This window comes from Pipistrellus hanaki, assembly GCF_964339955.1.
Source record: "Pipistrellus hanaki genome assembly, chromosome: 12".
NCBI classification, from domain to species: Eukaryota; Metazoa; Chordata; class Mammalia; order Chiroptera; family Vespertilionidae; genus Pipistrellus; species Pipistrellus hanaki.
Genome location: NC_140514.1, coordinates 38,533,861 through 38,555,221, shown reverse-complemented (window position 1 = coordinate 38,555,221; position 21,361 = coordinate 38,533,861). Strand labels below are relative to the sequence as shown.

The following is a 21,361-nucleotide window of genomic DNA, read 5'->3' as shown; positions in this document are numbered from 1 at the left end:
GCCTGGGGATGTGGATGGTGAAATCGTGATTATTCTCATTCACTGGTCACCCTTCCCTATGGCTCTCCTTAAGAAAAATAATGCCTATGGCTGTTTTCCCAAGGTGCCATGACTGCAGGTAAGAGCCAGGCATTCAGCAAAACGTTGTGGAAGGAGAATGAGCAGACACACAGAGAGAGGGTGTGTGGAGAAGAGGGGAGTTTGGAAGTGTGGACCCAAGGACAGGGCTGACCTCTGAGCACAGAAAGCAGCCAGGAGGGCGAGGCCGAGCTCCAGGGGGCGTGGGACCCAGCCCCTCAGCTCTCCCAGCCAGGCCTCGGCTAGGAACACCGCCTGGCAGAAGTCAGCTGCAGAAACCACAGTTCATGGCCATGTCCACATCCACAGGCACGAGAGGACCCACAGGGACCCGGCTGGAGCCCCAAGGAGACCAGTGGCCAGACACACACACACACACACACACACACACACACACACACAAACATCCCCCCACCCCCTCGCTTGGAGCAAATAGATTCCGTTTTAAGCTCCTTCCAAAGGATCACAAACAGGCCCAGCCAGTTATCTGGGGCTAATAAGGCCACTAACAAGGCCTCGGTCATACTTCCAACCTCCATGTGCTGGGAGCAGAGACAAACTCGCCTTCCCACCCACAGACTGACTCTGGATCCCGCCTGCAAACCAGTGCCCAGCCCAGACACAACTGTCCCCTAAACTAAGGTGACCAGACGTCCCGCTTTTGGCGGGACAGTCCCGATTTTTAACAATTTGTCCCGCGTCGGGACTTTTATAGAATACCGCGGGACGCGGGACAAATTGTTAAAAATCGGGACTGTCCCACCAAAAGCGTGATATCTAGTCACCTTACCCTAAGCCCACCAGCCCGTGGCTGGGAGGACCCAGAGGGAGGCTGCAGAGTAGCCTGTTTCCCAACGGAACCTTTCACCAGTTCCTCCATCCATTCGTGTGTTTGTTCAGCGGACCAGCCCAGGCACAGCGCTGGGCACTAGTAGGACAAAGCCCTGCTGACAGCGTGGGCCAGTGATTCCTAACTTGGGGGCAGGGTGCTAGGGCTCCGGGGTTGAGGACCACCCCAGGGCCTCCCCTCCCTCCCCCCGCCCCGTGTCTGCAGACAGCTCATAAAGTCAAGGGCAGAGTGGCCAGCGAAGGCGCCCAAGACAATGCCTGTATTGAGTCCTCATCACCCTTCTGCCAAAACACCAAGGGTTCCGGCGTGTTTTCTCTCTTTTCCCGAACCAAGGAAGCCCCAGAACACGGAAGAACACTCCCAGGTTTGAGGCCCGAGCAGCCAAGCCCAACTCTCTCACCTGGGGAAGCACAGGGGGACCGGAGCGGGCCCTCCCAGCCCAACGAGCCACACATCACAGCCCCGGACAAGCCCCGGGGGCGCCGTGGCTGCTGGAGACGCTGGGGCGGCACCTGCGGCCGGCCGGCCCGGCCCCTCGGCACACCCCGCACACCCACGGCTTGGCTGCCTGACGCCAGCCTGTGCCAGGCAGGAGGAGACACGGAGAACTGCTGGGAAATCGTTATCATCTACGTCCCAAAGACAAAAGGAAAGGAACTTCGCATTTCCTCGCTGTGGGAAAACTGTAGGGTACAAGTGCTCGTTACGTAGCGCGGGTTTTCCTAGGTATAACATTGTAAGAGAATCTCTGTAGGTTTCACGGGTCTCGTGCGTCCGTTCCCTTTTAAAAGAACTGCAGCTGCCCTGGCCGGTTTGGCTCAGTGGGTAGAGCGTCATGAGCCTGCGGACTAAAGGGTCCCAGGTTCAATTCCAGTCAAGGGCATGTACCTTGGTTGTGGGCACATCCCCAGGGGGGTGGTGTGCAGGAGGCAGCTGATTGATGTTTCTGGCTCTCTATCCCTCTCCCTTCCTCTCTGTAAAAAAATCAATAAAATTTAAAAAAAAAAAAAAAAAAAAAAAAAACTGCACTCTTTTCCAGAAAACAAAATTTTTACTAAGTGCAGGGTCCAAGGAACACTGCAGTGTGCCAGGCAAACTTGTGGGCAGAGGGCTTAAGAAGCTACTGTTAGGCCCTGTCCTCACTGGGAATAAACACGAAAACAAAAACTCCTGGTTGGACCAAATCATCTGGTGAACCATGAGGCAGGGAATACAGAGAAAGAGCCCGTTTTCACTGCCCAGTTCAGAGTGGGTTTTGAGAGCAGTGGCAACATAAAGCACCCTGCATTGCCGTGCCATAAGCCCCCCAACGCGAAGGGAAGCACAGAGATCCGAACGGAAAGGTGCGGTGGCACCTTCTGAGGTGGCCTCAGGACACGTGGGAGGAGGTTGGCAGGGAGCGAGGCAAGTGCGAGCCTCCAGGGCTTGGGCAGGGGCCGTCTCTGCGGGAAGGGGCACCAGGGCAGCCGGGCAGAGGGCTCCGGCGTGAGCAGCAGGTGTAACCCCTTCACTGTCACAGAGATCGAGCTACTGAATAGCTCCCGGTAAGAGGGGGGGCTGCTTGCGGGGAGATTCTCCTTTAGTTCCAAAACCATCCGTGGGAGCCGGTGGTCAGCCTTTGAAAGCCTCCCTGAACCACACGGGGTTGCCCGCGCGGCCTGAGCGCCATCTAGTGGCCACGTCGGCATCTTTCTCCGGTTTCCATCAAAGTAGTCACCATAACCCTGAAAAAGGGTCAAGGCCATCGTCACCTCCAGAAGGAAGCCTGCGGGGAGCCAGGGACCTACATACACCATGGAATACTATGCAGCTGTAACAAAAGAGGATCTCTTACCCTTCGAGACAGCATGGAGGGACCTGGAGAGCATTATGCTAAGCAAAGTAAGCCAGTCAGAGAAAGACAAGCGTCATATGATCTCACTCACATGTGGAGTCTAATGAACAAAGTAAACTGTTGAACAAAATAGGTCTAGAGACAAAATAGGTCATAAAAGCATGGAGCCGACTGCAGAATCTCAGAGGGAAGGTGGGTGGGTGGTAGAAAGAGATCAACCAAAAACTTGTATGCATATATGCATAACCCATGGACACGGACACGGACAACAGGGTGGTAGCAGGAGGCAGGGGCAGGCTAGAAGGGGTTAATGAGGGAAAAGGGGGATATATGTAATACTGTTTAACAGTATGTTTTAAAAGAAAACAAGCCCAAAAACACATCTAGTAATTTAGTAAGGGATACAGGTGGTATTTCCAAATGTAGGGAAAAGACTATTCAACATACAGTATAGTGTTAGCATCACCAAAGGACGATTTTGAAAAAAAATAATGTTAGCTCCTTGCCTTATACACTAAGGAAATATATACCAGATTTGGGTACATAAAATTTTTAAATTTCTGTTCATCAATAACTATTAAATGGTAACATAAAGCTGACAAAAATTAATCCGAATCAATGATAGGAGAAAGTTAACATCCATACACATACAGAACTCTTATAAAGCAATGAGAAAAAGACAAACATACCACCAGAAATTTGGACAAGAATATATGAGCATACAATTTATAACAGGATATAATAGAATAAAGTATATAAATATATTTCATTATTAAATAATAGATCAACCGAAGGACTTGTGTACATCCATATAGGTACAACCAATGGACATGGAACTCTGGGGAGGGAGGGTATGTACGGGAGGGAGGGAGGGGGGCAAAAAAAAATCAATAAAATATATTAAAATAAATAAATAAATAAATAATAAAAAAATAAAAAAATAAAAAATAAAAAATAAAAATAAAATGTTTTTAAATTTGCCCCGACCGGTGTGGCTCAGTGGTTGAGTGTCGACCTATGAACCAGGAGGTCACGGTTCGATTCTCCTGGTTGCAGGCTCAATCTCCAGTGTGGGGCATGCAGGAGGCAGCCGATCAACGACTATCTGTCATCATTGATGTTTCTATCTCTCCCTCTCCCTTCCTCTCTGAAATCAATAAAAAATAAATAAATAAATAAAATATAAATAAAATATTTTTAAATCTGCATTGGTCAATTTCATCAGTTTTCAATGAAATGAAAACCAAGCCAACAATGAAATTCACCCATCAAACTAACAAAGTTCTGTTTTAATTTCATTATTTTGCTCTGTGTTGGTGAAGGTGCAGGGAAAAAAAAAAAAAGTCTGCAAGTGATTAGAATGTAAATCAGTCCAATCTTTTTTAAAGGCAATTTTTATATATACCAAAAGCTTCAGAATGTTCAAATCCTACGACACAGCAATTCCACTGCTCACTGCTAGGCATTCCTCCAAAAGGAAAATTGTGAATTGAATAGAGTCAGCTACAAAAATATTCAATATAAAGTTAGTCGTTTATAATGTGGAAAAATTAGAAAATACCTAAACAATTCAACACTAGCTAGTTAACATGGATTTTGGTACATTCCTATGTGGAACATGTGTATCCATTTAGAATTATATTGTAGAAGAATATTTAATAACAAGAATAAACATCTATGCTGTATTGCCAAGTGATAGAAAGCAATGTTCAAAACAACTAAAAATTTTTTCAAAACAATGTTTATCATGTACATGGGTACATACATGTGCGTGTGTGTATACATGCATGTCGGTGTACATACATGCATACATACATATAGAAAGGTTCCAGAATACCAAGTTAGTTCTTGTCTGGATAGAGGGTAAGCTGGATACAAGGTAGGCTTATGGGTAATTTCATGGGTAAATGTTATAATCTTCTTTCAGATGGTTTCTTTAACATTTTACAAAATGACCATGGACTACTTTTTCACAGACCAATGAAACGTATTTCAAAAGAGACGCTGTGAGAGCACAGTCGGCCAATACTGAACCCTTGGGTGGTGCCGCCCCCATGTTATCTGCAGGAGGGAACTGTCCTCTCTCCCATCGGAAGTGCATCCCCCCCTCCCCCCGCGGGTGGAGTATCCTAAGTGTCCATAAGCCCATCTCTCGTTGGTCAGAGCTTGGGAAATGGACAGAAAAGACTTAAAAGACTTTTCTGCAAACTCTCAAAACTAGAGGTGTAAGATGGGCAGGGGTGGGACGAGGGAGAGCACGGGGTACAAGAGGGCAGAACAGAGGGGGGGGCTTACCTTCTATTTCTCCTCCGGGAGCAGAGATCTTCGACATACTCAGGTAGGTGGTGGCCACGACGTCATTGTGGGTAAGGCGGTCCCTAGAACAGGGGACAGAGAGGGCCTGAAGAGGGGGAGACTGAGGTCACAGCCCACCCAGCAGGAAATGGCTTTGGCTGTCCATGGTGAGGGGTCCCAGGCCTCACACTGGATAGTTCACTGGAGGCTGGTAATCCCAGGAAAGATGAAAGTGGGAATAAAGTGTTGCTCAAGCCGAAACCGGTTTGGCTCAGTGGTAGAACGTCGGTCTGTGGACTGAAAGGTCCCAAGTTCGATTCCGGTCATGGGCATGTGCCTTGGTTGTGGGCACATCCCTGGTGAGGGTGTGCAGGAGGCAGCTGGTTGATGTTTCTCTCTCATTGACGTTTCTAGCTCTCTCTCCCTTCCTCTCTGTAAAAAATCAATAAAATATATTTTTTTAAAGGTGTTGTTCAAGCTTCCTGAGGTGGAAACTAGTCCATTCCACAACCATCAGCACCGTTAGCAAGCCAGCAGTGGGCTGCCCGCCGGGGTGTCCGTGGGAACAGGTGACGGGGAGGCTGCTCAGGGAGCCAGACCCCCAGACCCTGGGAGAGCCAGGCGCCAGGAGCTCAAGAAATATCCAGACCCAGGAAAAAACCAAGTAACCGGCAAGACACTACCTCCAAGACCACGGTCTTAAATTAGGTAAGACTATTCCTTTTTGTGCGTTGGGGAGAGGGGAGATTTGAATATATTTTTATTGATTTCAGAGAGGAAAGGAGAGGGAGAGAGAGAAAGAAACATAATGATGAGAGAGAATCATTGATCAGCTGCCTCCTGCACACTCTACACTGGGGATCGAGCCCGCAGCCCAGGCATGTGCCCTGACTGGGAATCAAACTGTAACCTCCTCGTTCAATGTCGATGCTCAACCACCGAGCCATGGGGGCTGGGCCACTCTGTGACAACACACTTTTCACCTCCTTTATCCCTCAGGATCCTCACGATGGCCTTCAAACTGAGATTTAGAACCAGGAAGGTCCTTGTCCAAGGTCAGCCTGGGAAGGAAGGGCAGAGCCAGAACCCAGGCCTGATGTCCTGCCTCCTGCTCAGCGTGCCTGGGGGCCTGTCCTGCTTCCCAGGAGGGCGGCTTCTCTCCTCCCAACCAGCACAGGGGACGGGGTGCCAGTTCCAGGAGACTCACTGATTGGTGAACCCATGAGCCACCATGTCCTGTGCAGACCCACACCTGCCCCTTTGGGGAGAACACAGAGCAATAGCCGGTATTTGCTGAGCACCTGCTGAAAGCCAGGCACTTGCCTGCGCCCTCCCGGGCCCCAGCTCACGTCCGCACAGCAGCCCTATGAGGTAGGAACTACAGTCAGCTCCAGCCTCAGAGGAGAAAGCTGAGCTTTAGAAGATCGAGTCATTTGTCAAGATGGCAAAGCTGGCATTGGCGCGGGCTATGCCCGACATTTGATTACAGCAGCCTGCCGCTTCCCCGTCAGGCCACGCCCGGGTCTCTCCATCCAGTGATGCGGACCCCAGGGGACACTTGGCAATGTCGGAGGCGTTTTGGGGTTTGGGGGTAAGGCTGTAGAGAGAGGCCCCGGTAGCTGCTAACCATCCCGCAATGCGTGATAGAGGCTCCCACATAAAGGAGTTTTCTGGCCCAAATAGCCTCGTGCTGAGGCTGAGGAACGCTGGCCTGAGCAAGAGTTCTCTCCTTCTGGAAGTTTCCGGGGTGCATCTTTCCTGGGTTTGGTTTGTTTTTTTAATGTTTGTGGCCTGAGGCCCTCTCTCCCAGCTTCCCGTCCTGTGGCCCCGGGCGCCTCAGGCAACGATACCCAGTCCCCGTGACAGACACCTGGGCCTGGTGACTCTTCCATCCGGCTGCTCCCTTCCTTCCTCTTCATATTTCCCCGGAGGGGATTCAGCTTGGTTCTAACTTTTTCCACCAGGACGGCAGCTACACTAGGAAGAGTGGATTGTCAGCACTAATCTTTTTTTTTCTTCTTTCTTTCTTTCTTTCTTTTTTTTAATATATTTTATTGATTTTTTTACAGAGAGGAAGGGAGAGGGATAGAGAGCTAGAAACATCGATGAGAGAGAATCATCCATCCGCTGCCTCCTGCACACCCCCTACTGGGGATGTGCCCGCAACCAAGGTACATGCTCTTGACCGGAATCGAACCCGGGACCTTTCAGTCCGCAGGCCGACGCTCTATCCACTGAGCCAAACTAACCAGGGCTAATCGTTATCATTTCTCCCCGTGAACAATGCTGACACAACCTGGAAAGTTAAAGTTCCCTTTGTACAATGGGGTTATTGATACCAGATCACCCACAGAGAGTCGGGGGCGCTTTTAAACTGCCTCCACAACCAGCCCGGCACATGGAGGGGACCCTGTGGTCTCACCTGACCCCGCTGAGGAGGCGAAGGGAATGGGAAGAGAAGTTCTGTTTTTAAGGGGGCCGGAGCCAGGTAATTTGGGCGGGGGGGGGGGGGGGGTATTTTTTAGTGAAAAATAAATTCTTAAAGAATCAGACTGATTAATTTGCCTCTCAGCATAACCATTATGGCTTGTCTCAGTTTCGGTTTTTATAAGGGAATTACTTGTATCACATGATCTAACACATCTAGGGGAAATAATGAACAACATAAATGGATGAACAGAAACAAACCCAGAGACAGAGAAGCACCGATCAGAAGGAAGGTAGGGGAGGGTGGGGGAAAGGGGAAGAGATCCACCAAAGGACTTGTGTGCATGCAAATAAGCCTAACCAGTGGTCATGGACAACAGGGGGGGGAGGGGCAGGGGGGCCGAGGGCATACGTGGGGAGGGGTTTGGTTGGGATGGGAATGGGGGGATGAGGACAATTATGTGATACCATAGTCAATAAAGAAATTTTTTTTTAAAGAATGGAATGGAAGTTTACGTTATAGAGAAAAGGCCATATGGACTAGATCATATTTCCAGGATTCAGGTAGGAACACAAGTCGATCTGCATTTTCTGGGAAGAAAGCACTGCTCTGGGTAGGAACTTACAGCAGCAGAATGCTTTTCTGGCCAGAAGTTGGGTTTTTGGGGCTTGGGGTTGCTTTTGGAAAATACAGCAAGTCTGAAAATAGACTCACAATAAAAGTGCCGCTCCAACCCAAACCAGAGACACAACCACCAGATTCCGTAATGCGTTTGGATTGTGCGGTATGCCGACGCCTTCGACACAGCTCACGGGGGCCCAGGCACACGGGGCCACCGTCCCACGGACACCCACGCACACATGCATCCACACGCATAGACACAGGCATTCACACGCACGGCCGTGCGCAGCCCATCGCCCCAGGCAACCCAACGCACACAGATGCGCACACGCGCTGCGAGCGAAGATGAAGAGATCATCTGTGGACATAAAGCACGTCTCTCCCCCCAAACCGCTTCCCCACGGAACATACCGGCGGTCAGGGCCCCCGAGGCCTCTCCCTCCCCGCCCTCCTGGCTGCTCCCTTCCTCGCCTCTAATTCTCACAAGCTGTTTGCTTTGGGCCCGGGGAACTGGCACGCCACGGTAATGGCTCTGTGGCCTGGGGGTTTTCCCCGGTCTCTCATTATCCTCCTGCGGGGGGTGCCCTGGGCCCGAGACCAAAGGACAACACACTGGGAACCGCACGGCCGAGGCTTCTGGGGGCAGAGAAAGGACACGCTCTCCGTGTGCAAAGGCGGGTGGATGGGAGGCCCTGGAGACCAGGGTGCAGACCTCGAAGGGCCCTCGGTGTGGCAGAGACCCCCTCTGCACCAGCAGGAGGCAGCACAGCCGCTGGGTAAGCATGGGCTTTGGGAGCAGCCTGGCCTCGGCGGCTCCCAGCTGTCACCTAGAGCAGATTACTCAATCTCCGCCAGCCTTCCTCCTCCCCTGTAAAGAAGGAGTCAAGCCCTAGCTGGTTTGGCTCAGTGGACAGAGCATCAGTCCACGGATCGAAGGGTCCCAGGTTCGATTCTAGGCCACGGCCGTACCTCAGTTGCTGGCCCAATCCCTGGCCCTGGTCAGGGCACGTGCGGGAGGCAACCAATTGACGTGTCTCTCTCACATGATGTTCCTCTCTTGGCCCTTCCCCCTCCTTTTCACTCTCTCTAAAACTGGGGAAAATTCCCTCGGGTGAGGATGAACACACAACAAAGGGAGTCAAGCTGAAGGTCAGGTGAGACTGTGCGTGTAAAGTGTTTGCTGGGCACAGCCTGGCCGATCGATAGTAGGTGCTCAGCAAGTGGTGGATGCTCTTCCTTTTCCAACGTGCCCGTGCGGCTACTGCCCTCACCTGCTGCAGGCCCCCAGAGGCACCCCCTGCTTGGACAACCCTGACCCTTCTCAGCACGGGGCCTTCCCGCCCCACTCTACCTGCCCAGGGACCATCGCAGCCTATCCCCTCAGAAGCTCTGCTGTTTCAGCCTCCTTGCCTTCGCTTATGATTCCCTCTTCACCGAACGCCCTCATCAAAACCCCTCCTCCTCCAGGAAGCCTTCCTGTCCCCTCCTGACCTCCGGGATCTTAGGCTCCTGGAGTCCTCCCAGCCCTACCTGGCCCCCCTCCTGTCTGCCTCTGAGCAGGGCTACGAGTAAGCTTCCCAAGAATGGCCCACACCCCACTCTCCTCCTCTGCCTGCCCCAGAGGAGACCGGGTCACCCAAAACACACATCCCACTGCGTGCAGACTGAACTGAAGGACCCAGTGAGCCCCGAGCACAGCCACTCTGAGGACAGCTCCCTCTAAGGACTGCGGCGCAGAACTCACCAGTCCATGATACGAATCCTCATTTTCTCACACATCGAGGGAAACTACAGAGAGAAGAGACACATGTCGGTGTGGAGTCCTTTTGAAGAACCAGGAGGCTGGGGTGCGGGTGGGATGCTGGGGAGGCCAGGAGCCTGGGGGCCCCAGGTGGGCCCATGAGGGCCGAGGCTCACCATGGCAGGCACCGTGATGCTCTGGTTCCACTGCGGGTTGGCCGTCTTCTCCAGGATTTTGCTGCAGAGCTAGAAGACACAGAGGTGGGTGGAACTCCGAGGGGACTCTGGACTCCCTTGGGGACCACCAGCCCAGCCAGCAGCCACTCTCTGTCATCCTGGGCAGAAGGCCCTGTGTAGTGGGCTCAGACACAGGGAATCTTTGCAGAGACAAAGCTCCATGGTAGGTCAAACCCAGGTCTGGGGAATAGATTGCCAGAATGCCTCAACCCTTCACTCTCCTACCTCCCATTATGGTCATAACCCTGACTGTGGGGCCCCTGAGTCCAGCCTGGCTTTCCCACGGGCCCATCACCTGCCCCTTTGGAGGACTGTGAGCCCTAGGAGTTTAGAGTTGGGGGGGGGGGGTGGAGAAGGGGATAAGAGAGTTGAAGGGCCAAGCCAGCACCACACACCAGCATCTGAGAGTGAGAAGGAAATTAGGCGAATATACACACCCCATAAGCCACAGTCTGCCTCACATTAAGCCCTGCTCTTAAGACCTGGCTTTCCACAAACAAGAAATACAGCGGAGTGGAAATCAGATCCAAGTATTAGCTCTAGCGCTCTGCTCTGCTCTGCTCTGCTCTGCTCTGCCCTTGGTACCCTGAGGCAGCACCAGCCCCCTCAGCCAGCTCAGGGCATCCTGTGTCCACATGGGGATGACAGGTCAAGGCTTGATTTCAGAGCTATAGATCCCGGTAAGTTTGCATATTCTAACAGTAATAGTTTGCATGTTCATAGTAAAATGCTTTTTTAGAGCATGTACTATGGGCCCTGCAGTGCGTGAGCATTTTATACGCATTATCTCCTTTAGCTGACCTCGATCCGGGGTTTCGGTCCCTTCATGTGACGATGGTGCAGTCAAGACCGCCTCTATCCTTAGTTCCACAGTGCCAGCCCCTGTCCCCACCCTCTCACCTCCCAGTGAGAAGAGCCCAGGCTGAGGCTGGGCAGGGATGGGTACCGGGATCCGGCCCTGTGTGATCAAAAGGAAAGAAGAGAGCCCGACCATCTGGCAAACAATAGGCAGCGTGGGACACAGTTCTCAGGAAGGGGTTCGCACAGGGTTGTAAAGCACAAAAAAGATGTCCAACCTCCCTTGTAATGCAAGAAGCACAAATAAAAGTAATGAACTACCGTTTCTCATCCAGCGGATTTGTTTTGTAAAAATCCCTAAAGCCTGGCACTCTTCTATTGGCCGGGCTTTGAGGGAAGCTCAACCACCACAGAAGGCAATTGGCTACGATCAAAATCACAAGTGCAAACACCCTCCTGCCTACCAGTTCAACTGCTAGCCGTTAGAAACACCTGCACATGTTCAGAAAGACATCCGTATGAGGTAATTTACAGCCATGTGGCTTCTACCGGCGAACATGTGAAATAACGCATGTTAAAGGACTGATGGAATAAATGATGGCCCATCCCCACGATAGAGTACCGTGCCGCTCTGAAAAGAACGAGGGCTGCTCTGTGTTACCAAACAACCTCCAAGTCATCTTATTAGCTGAAAAGCTAAGTACTGGGGATGTCACATGTAACACATAGACTAGAGTTAACACTGCTGAATGGTTCATTTGAAAGCTGTTAGGTGAGTAGATCTTAAGGATTCTCATCACAAGGGGGGGAAAGCATTGTTTTCATTGGCGGGTCTCTATATAAGATGATGGATGTCAACTAAACTTATGTACATCATTTCACAATGTAAATCACATCATTATGCTGTATGCCTCAAATTTATACGGTTCTGTGGTTATGTCTCAATAAAACGGGGGGGGGGATTAAAAAGCAAGGGGTGGGACAGTATAATGTGCAAACGTTTGTATAAAAGGGGTAAAAGCTAAGAATTTATGGTCAGATGTGCTTGCATTTGCAGAATAAAGCCAGAATGATGGGAGGGAGCTAACTGCAGTGCTCTCATCTGCAGGGGAGGGAAGAAATGCCGGACTGTCGGGTGAGGGCTAAGCGAGAAGGAGAGCTTTCATGATGGATGATAGAGATAGATAGATGATAGATATAGATAGATAGATAGATAGATAGATAGATAGATAGGATAGGTAGATAGATTATAGATAGATAGATAGATAGATGATAGATAATAAAGATAGATGATGGATGATAGATAGGATAGGTAGATAGATGATTGATAGAAAGGTAGATAGATGGGATAGGTAGACAGATGATAGATGATAGGTAGATAGATAGGTAGAGAGATGGTAGATGATGGGTGGATGGATAGATAGATAGATAGATAGATAGATGATAGATAGATAGATAGATAGATAGATGATAGATGATAAAGACAGATAACAGATGGATGAATAGATAGATGTAATAAATGTACTACCTAAAATTTAAAAATTAGATGAACAAAATTTTAAAAGGAAAAGGACTCTCTAACCAGACACAACTGAGAGACCTGCCAGCATGATGCCTCAGCTCCCTGGAGCAAGAAGGCTCCCCATCTCCCAGGAGCGATGCAGGAAGTGCCAGACCTCCACCACGTGACGGGAAGCACTTCCACTCCCTGCCCTGGCGGCCAATGGGATAACAGCCGGTCCCATGGCCACACCCAGGCCAGCTCTGCCTCTGGTCCCACAGCCCCAACATCCTTCCCGCAGCCTTCCCACTCCCCACACACTCAACGGCAGCACCAAGCTTTTCCTCCTCCTTCGCTCCTCTAAGCCTTTAAAACAAACACAAAACAAAAACCTCTTTTACTGGATGATGGAGTAATTAGTACAAACGTTCTGGAGGGCTACCTGGCCACCTTTATCAAATACTTAAAAATAAGCACGCCTTCTGACCCAGGTCTAGAAACTCCCCTATGGAAAAGCAACCAGAGTGGATGAAGATTCCAGTACACTGATTTCTCACAGCATTGTCCATAAAAAAGGAAAACGACAGCAACAAAAATTATCCAAAAATAGGTTAATATTATGTAACATCCATTTAATGGAACAGTATGCAGTCACTAAGAAACTGTTTTCAAAGGCTATGCAGTAACCTAAGGGGTGGGAGGTAGGAAAGCGGTGTGCCAGACGGCACTGGACAGCTGACTCTCACCATGGATGGTAGTCACACGTTCTTTAGTTCACCAAGAACACAGAGTTAGCATGTGCTGACCCACTGCTCCAGGGAAAATGCTGGGTTAGGCTCCTGCCAGCCTGTCACAACATTTTTTGCCAACTAGTCAATTCATAACTTTGTGTTCGTGTGGTTCTGTTTAATAAATCTTGTTGATTCCTTAACATTGAATTCATGGTCAACAGCACAATCCCTCACGCCGGAATGAAGCGTTTCTAACATAGATTTTCTCCATAAGGCACGTCACAGCCCTCCTGCCCTTAGGAACACTGGAAAGCAGTTCAGCACTAGACTGGGACTATTTTTAAACAGCGAAATCACCAATAAAATGCGATAAACGTGACACCAAGTAGGCCAAGAAGGGGCACTTCTTTACAGGCTGAGAGCTGAGACGGGAAGGCAGAGCCTCGGCTGCGTTGTTCCAGCTCGGCTGGTGATGTGCAGGCTGGCCACCCGGCACCCCTGCGCAAACGATCGGGAAAGCGCCGTGAGTGCTGGCTCTGCGGGCACAAATACATTTTAGCGAGAAGGCGAACTTGCAAATACAGAATCTGCAAAGAATGAAAATCAACTGAGAACTGCAGAGAGAAAGAGAGAGAGGCAGAATGAGAGGTAGAGTGGGGTTGACGCCAACAGGAGTGAGAACTGCAGAGAGGAAAACATGGCACAAATGTTAACAAGCGTTGTCTGAGGGTACCGTGGTGTAAAGAAATGCAGTTATTCTTTTGTTTGTTTTCCTTGGGTTTCTCTGATTATTTTCTTTCTTTTTTTTTTTTTTTTACAATTAATAAGTTTTATTCTTGCATTTAGAAAAAAGAAATGGTTGTTTTAAAGTTTCCTGCTCTGCCCTCCAAGTATCTACACACACACACACACACACACACACACACATCTCTCTCTATCTCTCTCTCTATCTCTATTGCTATATCTCTAATCTATCTTACTCCCCTAGTAGCTCAGCCAAATCAGGTAAGCTTTACATCTTAGATAATAGTGCCATCAAGTGTCGATAAGAGGAAATGCAGAGTACCCTGCTGAGGTGGATGGGTACACAGAGAGGACAAAACCCCAGGTCGGTTCAAATTAGGCTGTAATTAATGAGAAAAAAATGACACGCAAGCTGACTGAGAGAGAGAAAAAAAGAGAGAGAGGCAGAATGAGACAGGCAGTGAAGGGAGCTGAGAGTGTTGGGGAGGCTGCGACGAGGTGACAGTGGGGAGAGGGGCGCACAGAGGCCTGGGGGCCCCAGGCTAAAGCTTTCAAGAGGGGAAGTCTCAGCTGGCTCCTCCGTGATAAGCCCCTTCCTTCCAGAGGGAAAGTGGAGGGTGCAGCTTCTCACACCAGCCCGGCCCCCAATCGGCTTTACCTACACCAGGTTCCCTACCTCCCTCAGACATTTGCACCTGCCTAGAAAAAGAGCCCAGGGCCAGCCGAGGAGAAGACCTAGGAAGATAAAGGTATTGACTGGGACCCAGGAGCAGCCAGGAGCCAAAGACAGGTTGGTCTTGGCTGTAACCATCATCAGAGCATCCTACCATCCCTAGGAACATGGAATAAAACCATCTCAGGAGTCTCTGATGCATCTAATTGGAAAAACTGGTCCCAGTCCTTAGAGGAAGTGCCCAGCAAGACTGTCCAGCAAGCCTGCCTGCCTCCTTGCCCCAGTGCTCCTGAAGGCCGGCAGAGGGCATCAGAACCTGACCCCAAACCCAAACTGCACTTGGGTAAGGACCCTGACTGTGAATGAGTTTAGAGTCTGAGTTACCTCTCCCACGTACGTTTGCATTGAGACCCTGTGTTAGACTAGAGGTGGAGGAACCAGCTGGAAGGGGTTCCCAATGGCCAACTTCAGGACGGCCCCTACATCCCTACAAGAATGACTGATTTGAACACATAGAATTATGGGAATCTGCCATTTGCAATCCCAAGAACATGACTTGTTCAGGCAAAGGAAAGCAAGATATCCACACAGCACCTAGATATCACCCACAGATTGCCTGCAAACTTCTAAGAGGAACGAGCACTTTGACTAGGGAGAGATCTGGAAACACCACCGTAACTAAGTAATCAAGCAATCATCACCAACCTTGGGACAAGCTGGCATTATCGCTTCCTGGTGTGATGCTATCTGATGTATGGAACCTCCCCTATGACACCTTCCTGCCAAAGTATTTCCTCTGAATCTAATCTGGTCTCCAGACCTAACTTCCAGTTCACAGGAAAGACACGGGCCAGGGGAACTAGTCAAACACCGAAAGGAAACAAGACAAATCCGATCATAACAAATGGCCTGGGCTCTTCCAAATGTCAAAGTCATGGGGTGAGAAAAACAGGGTGAGGAGGTGTGAAAGAAGCTTGTAGGGGAGACTAAGCACGAATTTCATTTGGGGGATAATCAGAGAAAAATTTTATATATACTGGTATCTAAGAATATTTAAAAATAATTATTATTAATTTCCTATGTGTGGCAGTAACACAGTCATAGTAGGGGATTTTGACATTAATGGATAGGTCTTCCAGACAGAAAATCAACAAGGAAATGGTGGCACTAAGTGACACACTAAAAATTAGATGGATTTGGGAACGCAGATCCGTCAGCCACTGTGAAAAGCAATATGGAGTTACCTCAGAAAATTAAAAATGGAACTGCCCTATGACCCAGCGATTCCACTTGTGGGAATTTATCTGAAGGAACCTGAAACACTGATTCAAAGGAATATATGCACCCCTCTGTTCGCTGCAGCATTGGGGTAGGGAGTGAGCATCTCTTTAGAGAGAAAGTAAATGCCACAAAATGTTAACAATTGTTTCATCTAAGTGGAGCCCATGTCAGTGGGCAAATGTTCACTAAACCATTATTTCCAAATTTTCTTTAGGCTTTAAAACATTAAATGGAAAAAAAAAAAAAAGCTTTGTTTATACATAAGAAAAAACATATGTGTGTGTGTTTTTGGGGGGGAGGGTCAGGAAGGGCACCAGGGTGCACAACATATATATATATATATATATATATATAGATAGATATATTGTTTATACATAAGAAAATAAAACTAGAAAAAAATCCACTGAACATGAACTTTGCATAGTGCCCTATGGGTAATTTTATTTACTTCTTTCTGTATTTTCCAAAATTCCTTGATAAATATGTTCGTCAATAACAAAAGCAGGTAGTCTGAACATCAGTTAGGCGGTGAAGGAAACATGCATATGCAGGGCCTTCCCCTGGTCTGAAGTCACACCCGGACCTCAGCAGTGAGCCTCACCCCACCCCAGGCTCCATCCCCGGACCTCAGGGGTCCTTTGGTGGTGGGATGGGCATGCAGACCCTGTGAGTGACTCTAAGAAGAGATGATATGAACAGAAAACTGCAAAGTGCTGTGAATGGGAGCCCACACCACCTCCATCGCCACCCTTGCCTTGTAGTGTTTATTAATCACGTTTAAACCTTCTCCAATTGTCCTAAACGCCTGTTGCCTCTGGCTCAAACGGGAAGCCAGCTGCAGGGCCCCGCCTGCCATCCACCTTGCTACGCTGCCCTCTCCTCTGTCCTGTTCCAAGTTCCTATTAATACTCAACCCTCCCTGCCCTGGCAGAACTCTTCGAGAGGCTGGCAGGACCTGGGAAGATGCTGACCCCAACCTTCGAACGCCCTAAAGCGGGCACAAAGCTTAGCGGCTCCTCTGCAGGGGCAGAGTCCACTCCCACCTGCTATGTCCTTTCTCCACATCCCCAGGCCTTTCCGCCACCATGTCTGCTCTGAGCTTATGGGGTAAATGAAAGTGGGCTCTTGTTTGCCCATACGTCAGAGAAACAGATTCTAACAAACATGGGAACAGGATGCATACGGCGCCATGGGGCCTGAACTAGTCCATCAGACCTATGGGGGTTTTGGAAGCTGGACATTGAAAGGTGCAGCACCTTTTTTTTGGGGGGGGGGAGACAGGAAGGGCACCGGGGTGCACAGGCATGGGCAGAGGTGAGAGGTGTGACCCCGTAGGAAAATGAGAGACAGACAGGGCAGAGAGAGAGGGCACACGGCTCTGTGAGCTGCAGGCAATCATACAAATGAAGCCACTTTAAACGGAGCCACGGCTGCCGTGCCAGCAGCCTTGCATGTCTTCGAATATCTCAAACCCTGGAATCTGAAAGCAGGGCAAACTCAACTGGCTGGGCCTAAGCAACCTTGTGCCCCAACACACTGATCACAAACATAACAAGAAAGCAGCTATTGTGGCTGCTGGACTGGTAACTGCCAGTCTGCGCACGGAAAGCACCATTTGGGATCTGCATCCTCTGGTGTGCCATCTGCACCAACAGAAACACCTCCTTCTGCGGAGGTTACTCTCCCCTTGCCTCTCTCATAAACGCCCCGCACGCCTTCGTCTCCTGATCAGAACATTATGTGGGCTCCCGCCTAAATCAGAGCTTCCCAGTTATTCTTACGGATCTCAAATAAACGTTTGTTCGCCTCTCACTTTGAAAGGCCCTTTTAATTTTTAAGTTAATAATATCCACACAAGGGGGCCTCACCCAACTCAGTGCTCCCAGCCAGCCCAATAGGGGCACTCCCACAGAGACTGTGTGGGCCAATGTTGACCACGATTGAATGGGCAGGACCTGGTCAGCCAGGTTACGGATTTTCCACTTCACTGTCCACACAGGGCTACGTTTTAGAGGAACTATTCTGGTGACTTTCTTTGGGGAGAAGCTGAACATGAGCTGTGGGACAGAGAGAAGGGATGGGCCTCAAGACATGTTGGAAGTCAGGGCCATGGGAGGCATAGTTGGTGTAGTAAGGGTTGAAAGAGGGGAAGAACTGACGCAGGCCCACGTTTTCTGCCTTCCATGGCAGTGCCTGGTGAGGATGGAGGCTCCCAAAAGTGGGCAGGATGAGGCGGAAGATGACTCTTTGAAAGGGCCCAAGAGGCAGTAGATAGAAATGTGCAGAAAGAGCCCTGGAGGCCTGGGCTGAAGGGAGGGTCAGAGTTAAACAGAGCTGTGGGAGTTCTCCTGTGAAGAGGGGACATCTAAAGACTGGGCATGGCCAAGGAGAGCCTGTAGCCTGGGCAAATGCTGCGGGCTCCATCCTGCGTGAGGTGGGATGGAGCAGAAGTCAACAGGGACGAGAGCAACAGCCCTGCCTCTGGGCAGGAAGGTGGGCTTAGAGGAAGAGGGGAACGTCAGGGCCCCCTTCCAAGTTGGGCCTTTCTCTGCCCAACTCCCACCACGAATTTTTAAAAATAATCACTATGATGTCTTTGGATATTACATATCCTTTAGTTTCCCTATCTTTATGCCTTCATATCTAGTTTTCATGCAACTGCTTCATTTCTCTCCAAATAGTCTAGTAGGCACCCACTATCCATCTGTCTGCCCCGTGTCCATCCACAAGCATGTGCCTGTCTCAGAGACCCCAGCGCACCCATCCACCTGCGTGGGCTGCTGCCCAGAGAGCCAGGCCTACGACCAGCCTCACCTGTGCGCACGCACCGCTAATGGGCGTGGCCAAGGGCAGCCCATCCGCACAGCACTCTGTCCCACGCTCCGCCCTCCCTGAGCATCCTCGCGCTTCTTCGAAGCTCCTTACCATTCTCCCTGCGAAGCTGACCTCCATGAAGGGATCCACCAAGTTCTTCTTGTTGCTGTCAAAGCCAAAGAGCTGCTTCACGTTGTCCATCACGGCGTCGTCCACTAGAGAGAAGGACACGCTGGTCGCTCACTGCCCACCTGTGCCCCGCCTCCAACACCCCCCTCCTCCCACCCTACCCCCCTCCCAGTCTCCAGGTGCTCTTGGCAAAGACAGAGATGCTGAGGCTCCCGCTCAGCCCAAGGTTTCCAGGTGTGAGGGCGCCCAGGAGGGAGGATCTCCCGAAACACTTCCTCACCCAGCCTCCCCACAGCTTGTTCACTACCACCACCAGCCCACCCCTCGGCATCTTTCAGAACAGGTCCGCCAATGGATGGGTTAGAAATCTACATCAGTGAGGGCAGTAAACTTCCGGGAAAGGACTGGAAGTTGTTATAATAATACCTCATTATTGGCATCCGTTTGACATTTTTCTTTACATCCATTAGCTCAGTGATTTACCTAAGGTTAAGCAACAAGTCCATTCTGGGGTTTTTATGAATTTTTCATCTATGTTGCTCCAAATCAATATTTTACTAAATTAGCCATGTTTACACATGTATGTACAGAGAGAGAGAGAGAGATGTGTATTTGTGAATGTAAGCATATGGATGTGTTACCTATAATGGATATGAATGAGAGAGGAGATTGACAGTTAAAGATCATAGTCTCGCTAATGTCTACACAACTACAACAGATAACAACTAACACGTTTATACCCTGTATGCCCACCATTTTGTTTTATTTTCATTTAAACAGCATTGCAGAGAATGAAACATAGAGCACCTTCACCTTCAGCAAAGCAAGCACTTCCATGTCCCCAAACCCCCTTTGGAATCTCACCCACTTCCCGCGGCAGAGTTTAACCAGTAAGTGAAGAATGTTTTTAAGCACATCTTGTTTGTTATTGTTGTTAATCCTCCCTGGGGGATATTTTCTCCATTGGTTTTAGGGAGAGTGGAAGGGAGCGGGGAGGAGAAAGAAACACATCCATGTAAGAGAGCTACCCACACTCCCCAACCACATTCCTACAACCACGTACGTGCCCTTGACCAGAATCAAACCAAGACCCTTCGGTTTGCAGGCTGATGCTCCTACCACTTAGCATATCAGGCAGTGCTAAGCATGTGTTTTAATGACCATTTAATACCCATTACATATTTAAAGACTTTCCCCATGATTTTGGTTCAAATAAACTTTACAGAAGGAACCCATTTCACTTATTGCTGTCATTAGTCAAAGCAGAAACCTTCAATTAGCTTTATGCAACACTTGTAAACAGAGACCCAAGTAGCAAAGGTTCTCACTCACTTATGAGCCACAACTGGCTTATGCCACCAACGCCCGCTCAAAGCAGCGGCTCACAGCCCACAGAACAGCTGAACCACTTTGGGAGCCTTTAAAAATTACCAATGGGTGGGGGGCAGGCAATGGTAAGGTATGTACACATATAATACCTTAATAAAAAAAAATGGGGGGGGGGGAATTATCGATGAGGCCCTGGCCAGTGCGTTCAGTGGCTAGAGCAACACCCCGCACACCAAAGTTGTCACAGGTTACATTCCCCGTCAAGGGCAGGTAGCCGGGTGCAGATTTAATCCCCCACCCTCAGGGCACAGGTGGGAGACACCAATCAATGTGTCTCTCTCATATTCTTGTTTCTCTTTCTCTCACTCTCCCTCCCTTCCCTTTCCTTCCTTCCACTCTCTCTAAAATCAATGGGAAAATGTCCTCAGGTGAGAACTAACAAAAACAAACAAATAAATAAATAAAATGGAAAATAAAGACTACCACTGTTTGCACCCTACCCCAAACCGAGTCAATCTGGACCACCAAAGGTGTGGCCAAGGCATCCCTAAGTTAAAGCACTCACAGCTCTAGAACACTCAGTATACGTACAGTAACGTCCTCACTTTAGGTCTTCAATAGGCCTGTGCCTTTAAGAGAACCAATATATAATGAAGCCAATTTTACCATAAACTAATTGATGTAAACAAGAGTTGAGTTCGTATGGCATCGCATCAGCATGATAACAAAAGATGTTGAACAAAATGACGTTCGAGGACCTGCTGTCATTCCCCCGCCATTTACTGAGCACACGGGATGGGGCCAATACAGAGCTAGCCACGGTGAGAAACCAGGCAGTGGCACCCTGGCCTTCCTGGGAGGAGGAGGACACGGCCACATAAGGCGGCCCACCGCTCCAGTGCCAGAGAACAAGTGGTTCCCGGGACCTGGGACTTTCAGGGCTAAACCAGGACAGTCGGAGGCAACTGGGTGCTCATCCTTCATCCACCGAGACACTGAGTTCTCCCCACCCATCAGTGTCTGCCTCCCCAGTCCAGGGCCGGCAACTTGCAGGCTGGGCTTCCTCAAAGAGGAAAGAAAATCAATGAGATCCAGCCCTGAGCACAGAACAGAGAGTCCGATGGTGCTGACTCCCTGGGGAGAACCAAGAAAATGGCCCACAGAGGCTCATCAGCCAGACCAGGCCGAGGGGGTGCGGAAATGGAGCCCAGGGCAGCTGTTCATCTCAAGATGTCTTGCATCTCCGTGACTTCATCAGCATTTCTATTTCTTTTCATT

At 49.7% G+C, this 21,361-nt stretch overlaps 1 protein-coding gene across 21 annotated transcripts in view; it reads right to left on the bottom strand.

Moving 5' to 3' along the window:
* The window catches only part of DYSF (dysferlin), a 192,137-nt gene that overhangs the window by 114,213 nt on the left and 56,563 nt on the right, over positions 1-21,361 (bottom strand). For all 21 annotated transcript variants that reach the window (XM_084901152.1, XM_084901143.1, XM_084901159.1 and 18 more), the window contains 4 exons: positions 18,737-18,840; positions 10,024-10,092; positions 9,851-9,894; positions 5,058-5,140 (listed from right to left, as the gene is read on the bottom strand). In XM_084901152.1, coding sequence (XP_084757278.1) covers positions 5,058-5,140; positions 9,851-9,894; positions 10,024-10,092; positions 18,737-18,840 — 300 coding nt within the window. The remainder of the gene's footprint in view (positions 1-5,057; positions 5,141-9,850; positions 9,895-10,023; positions 10,093-18,736; positions 18,841-21,361) is intronic.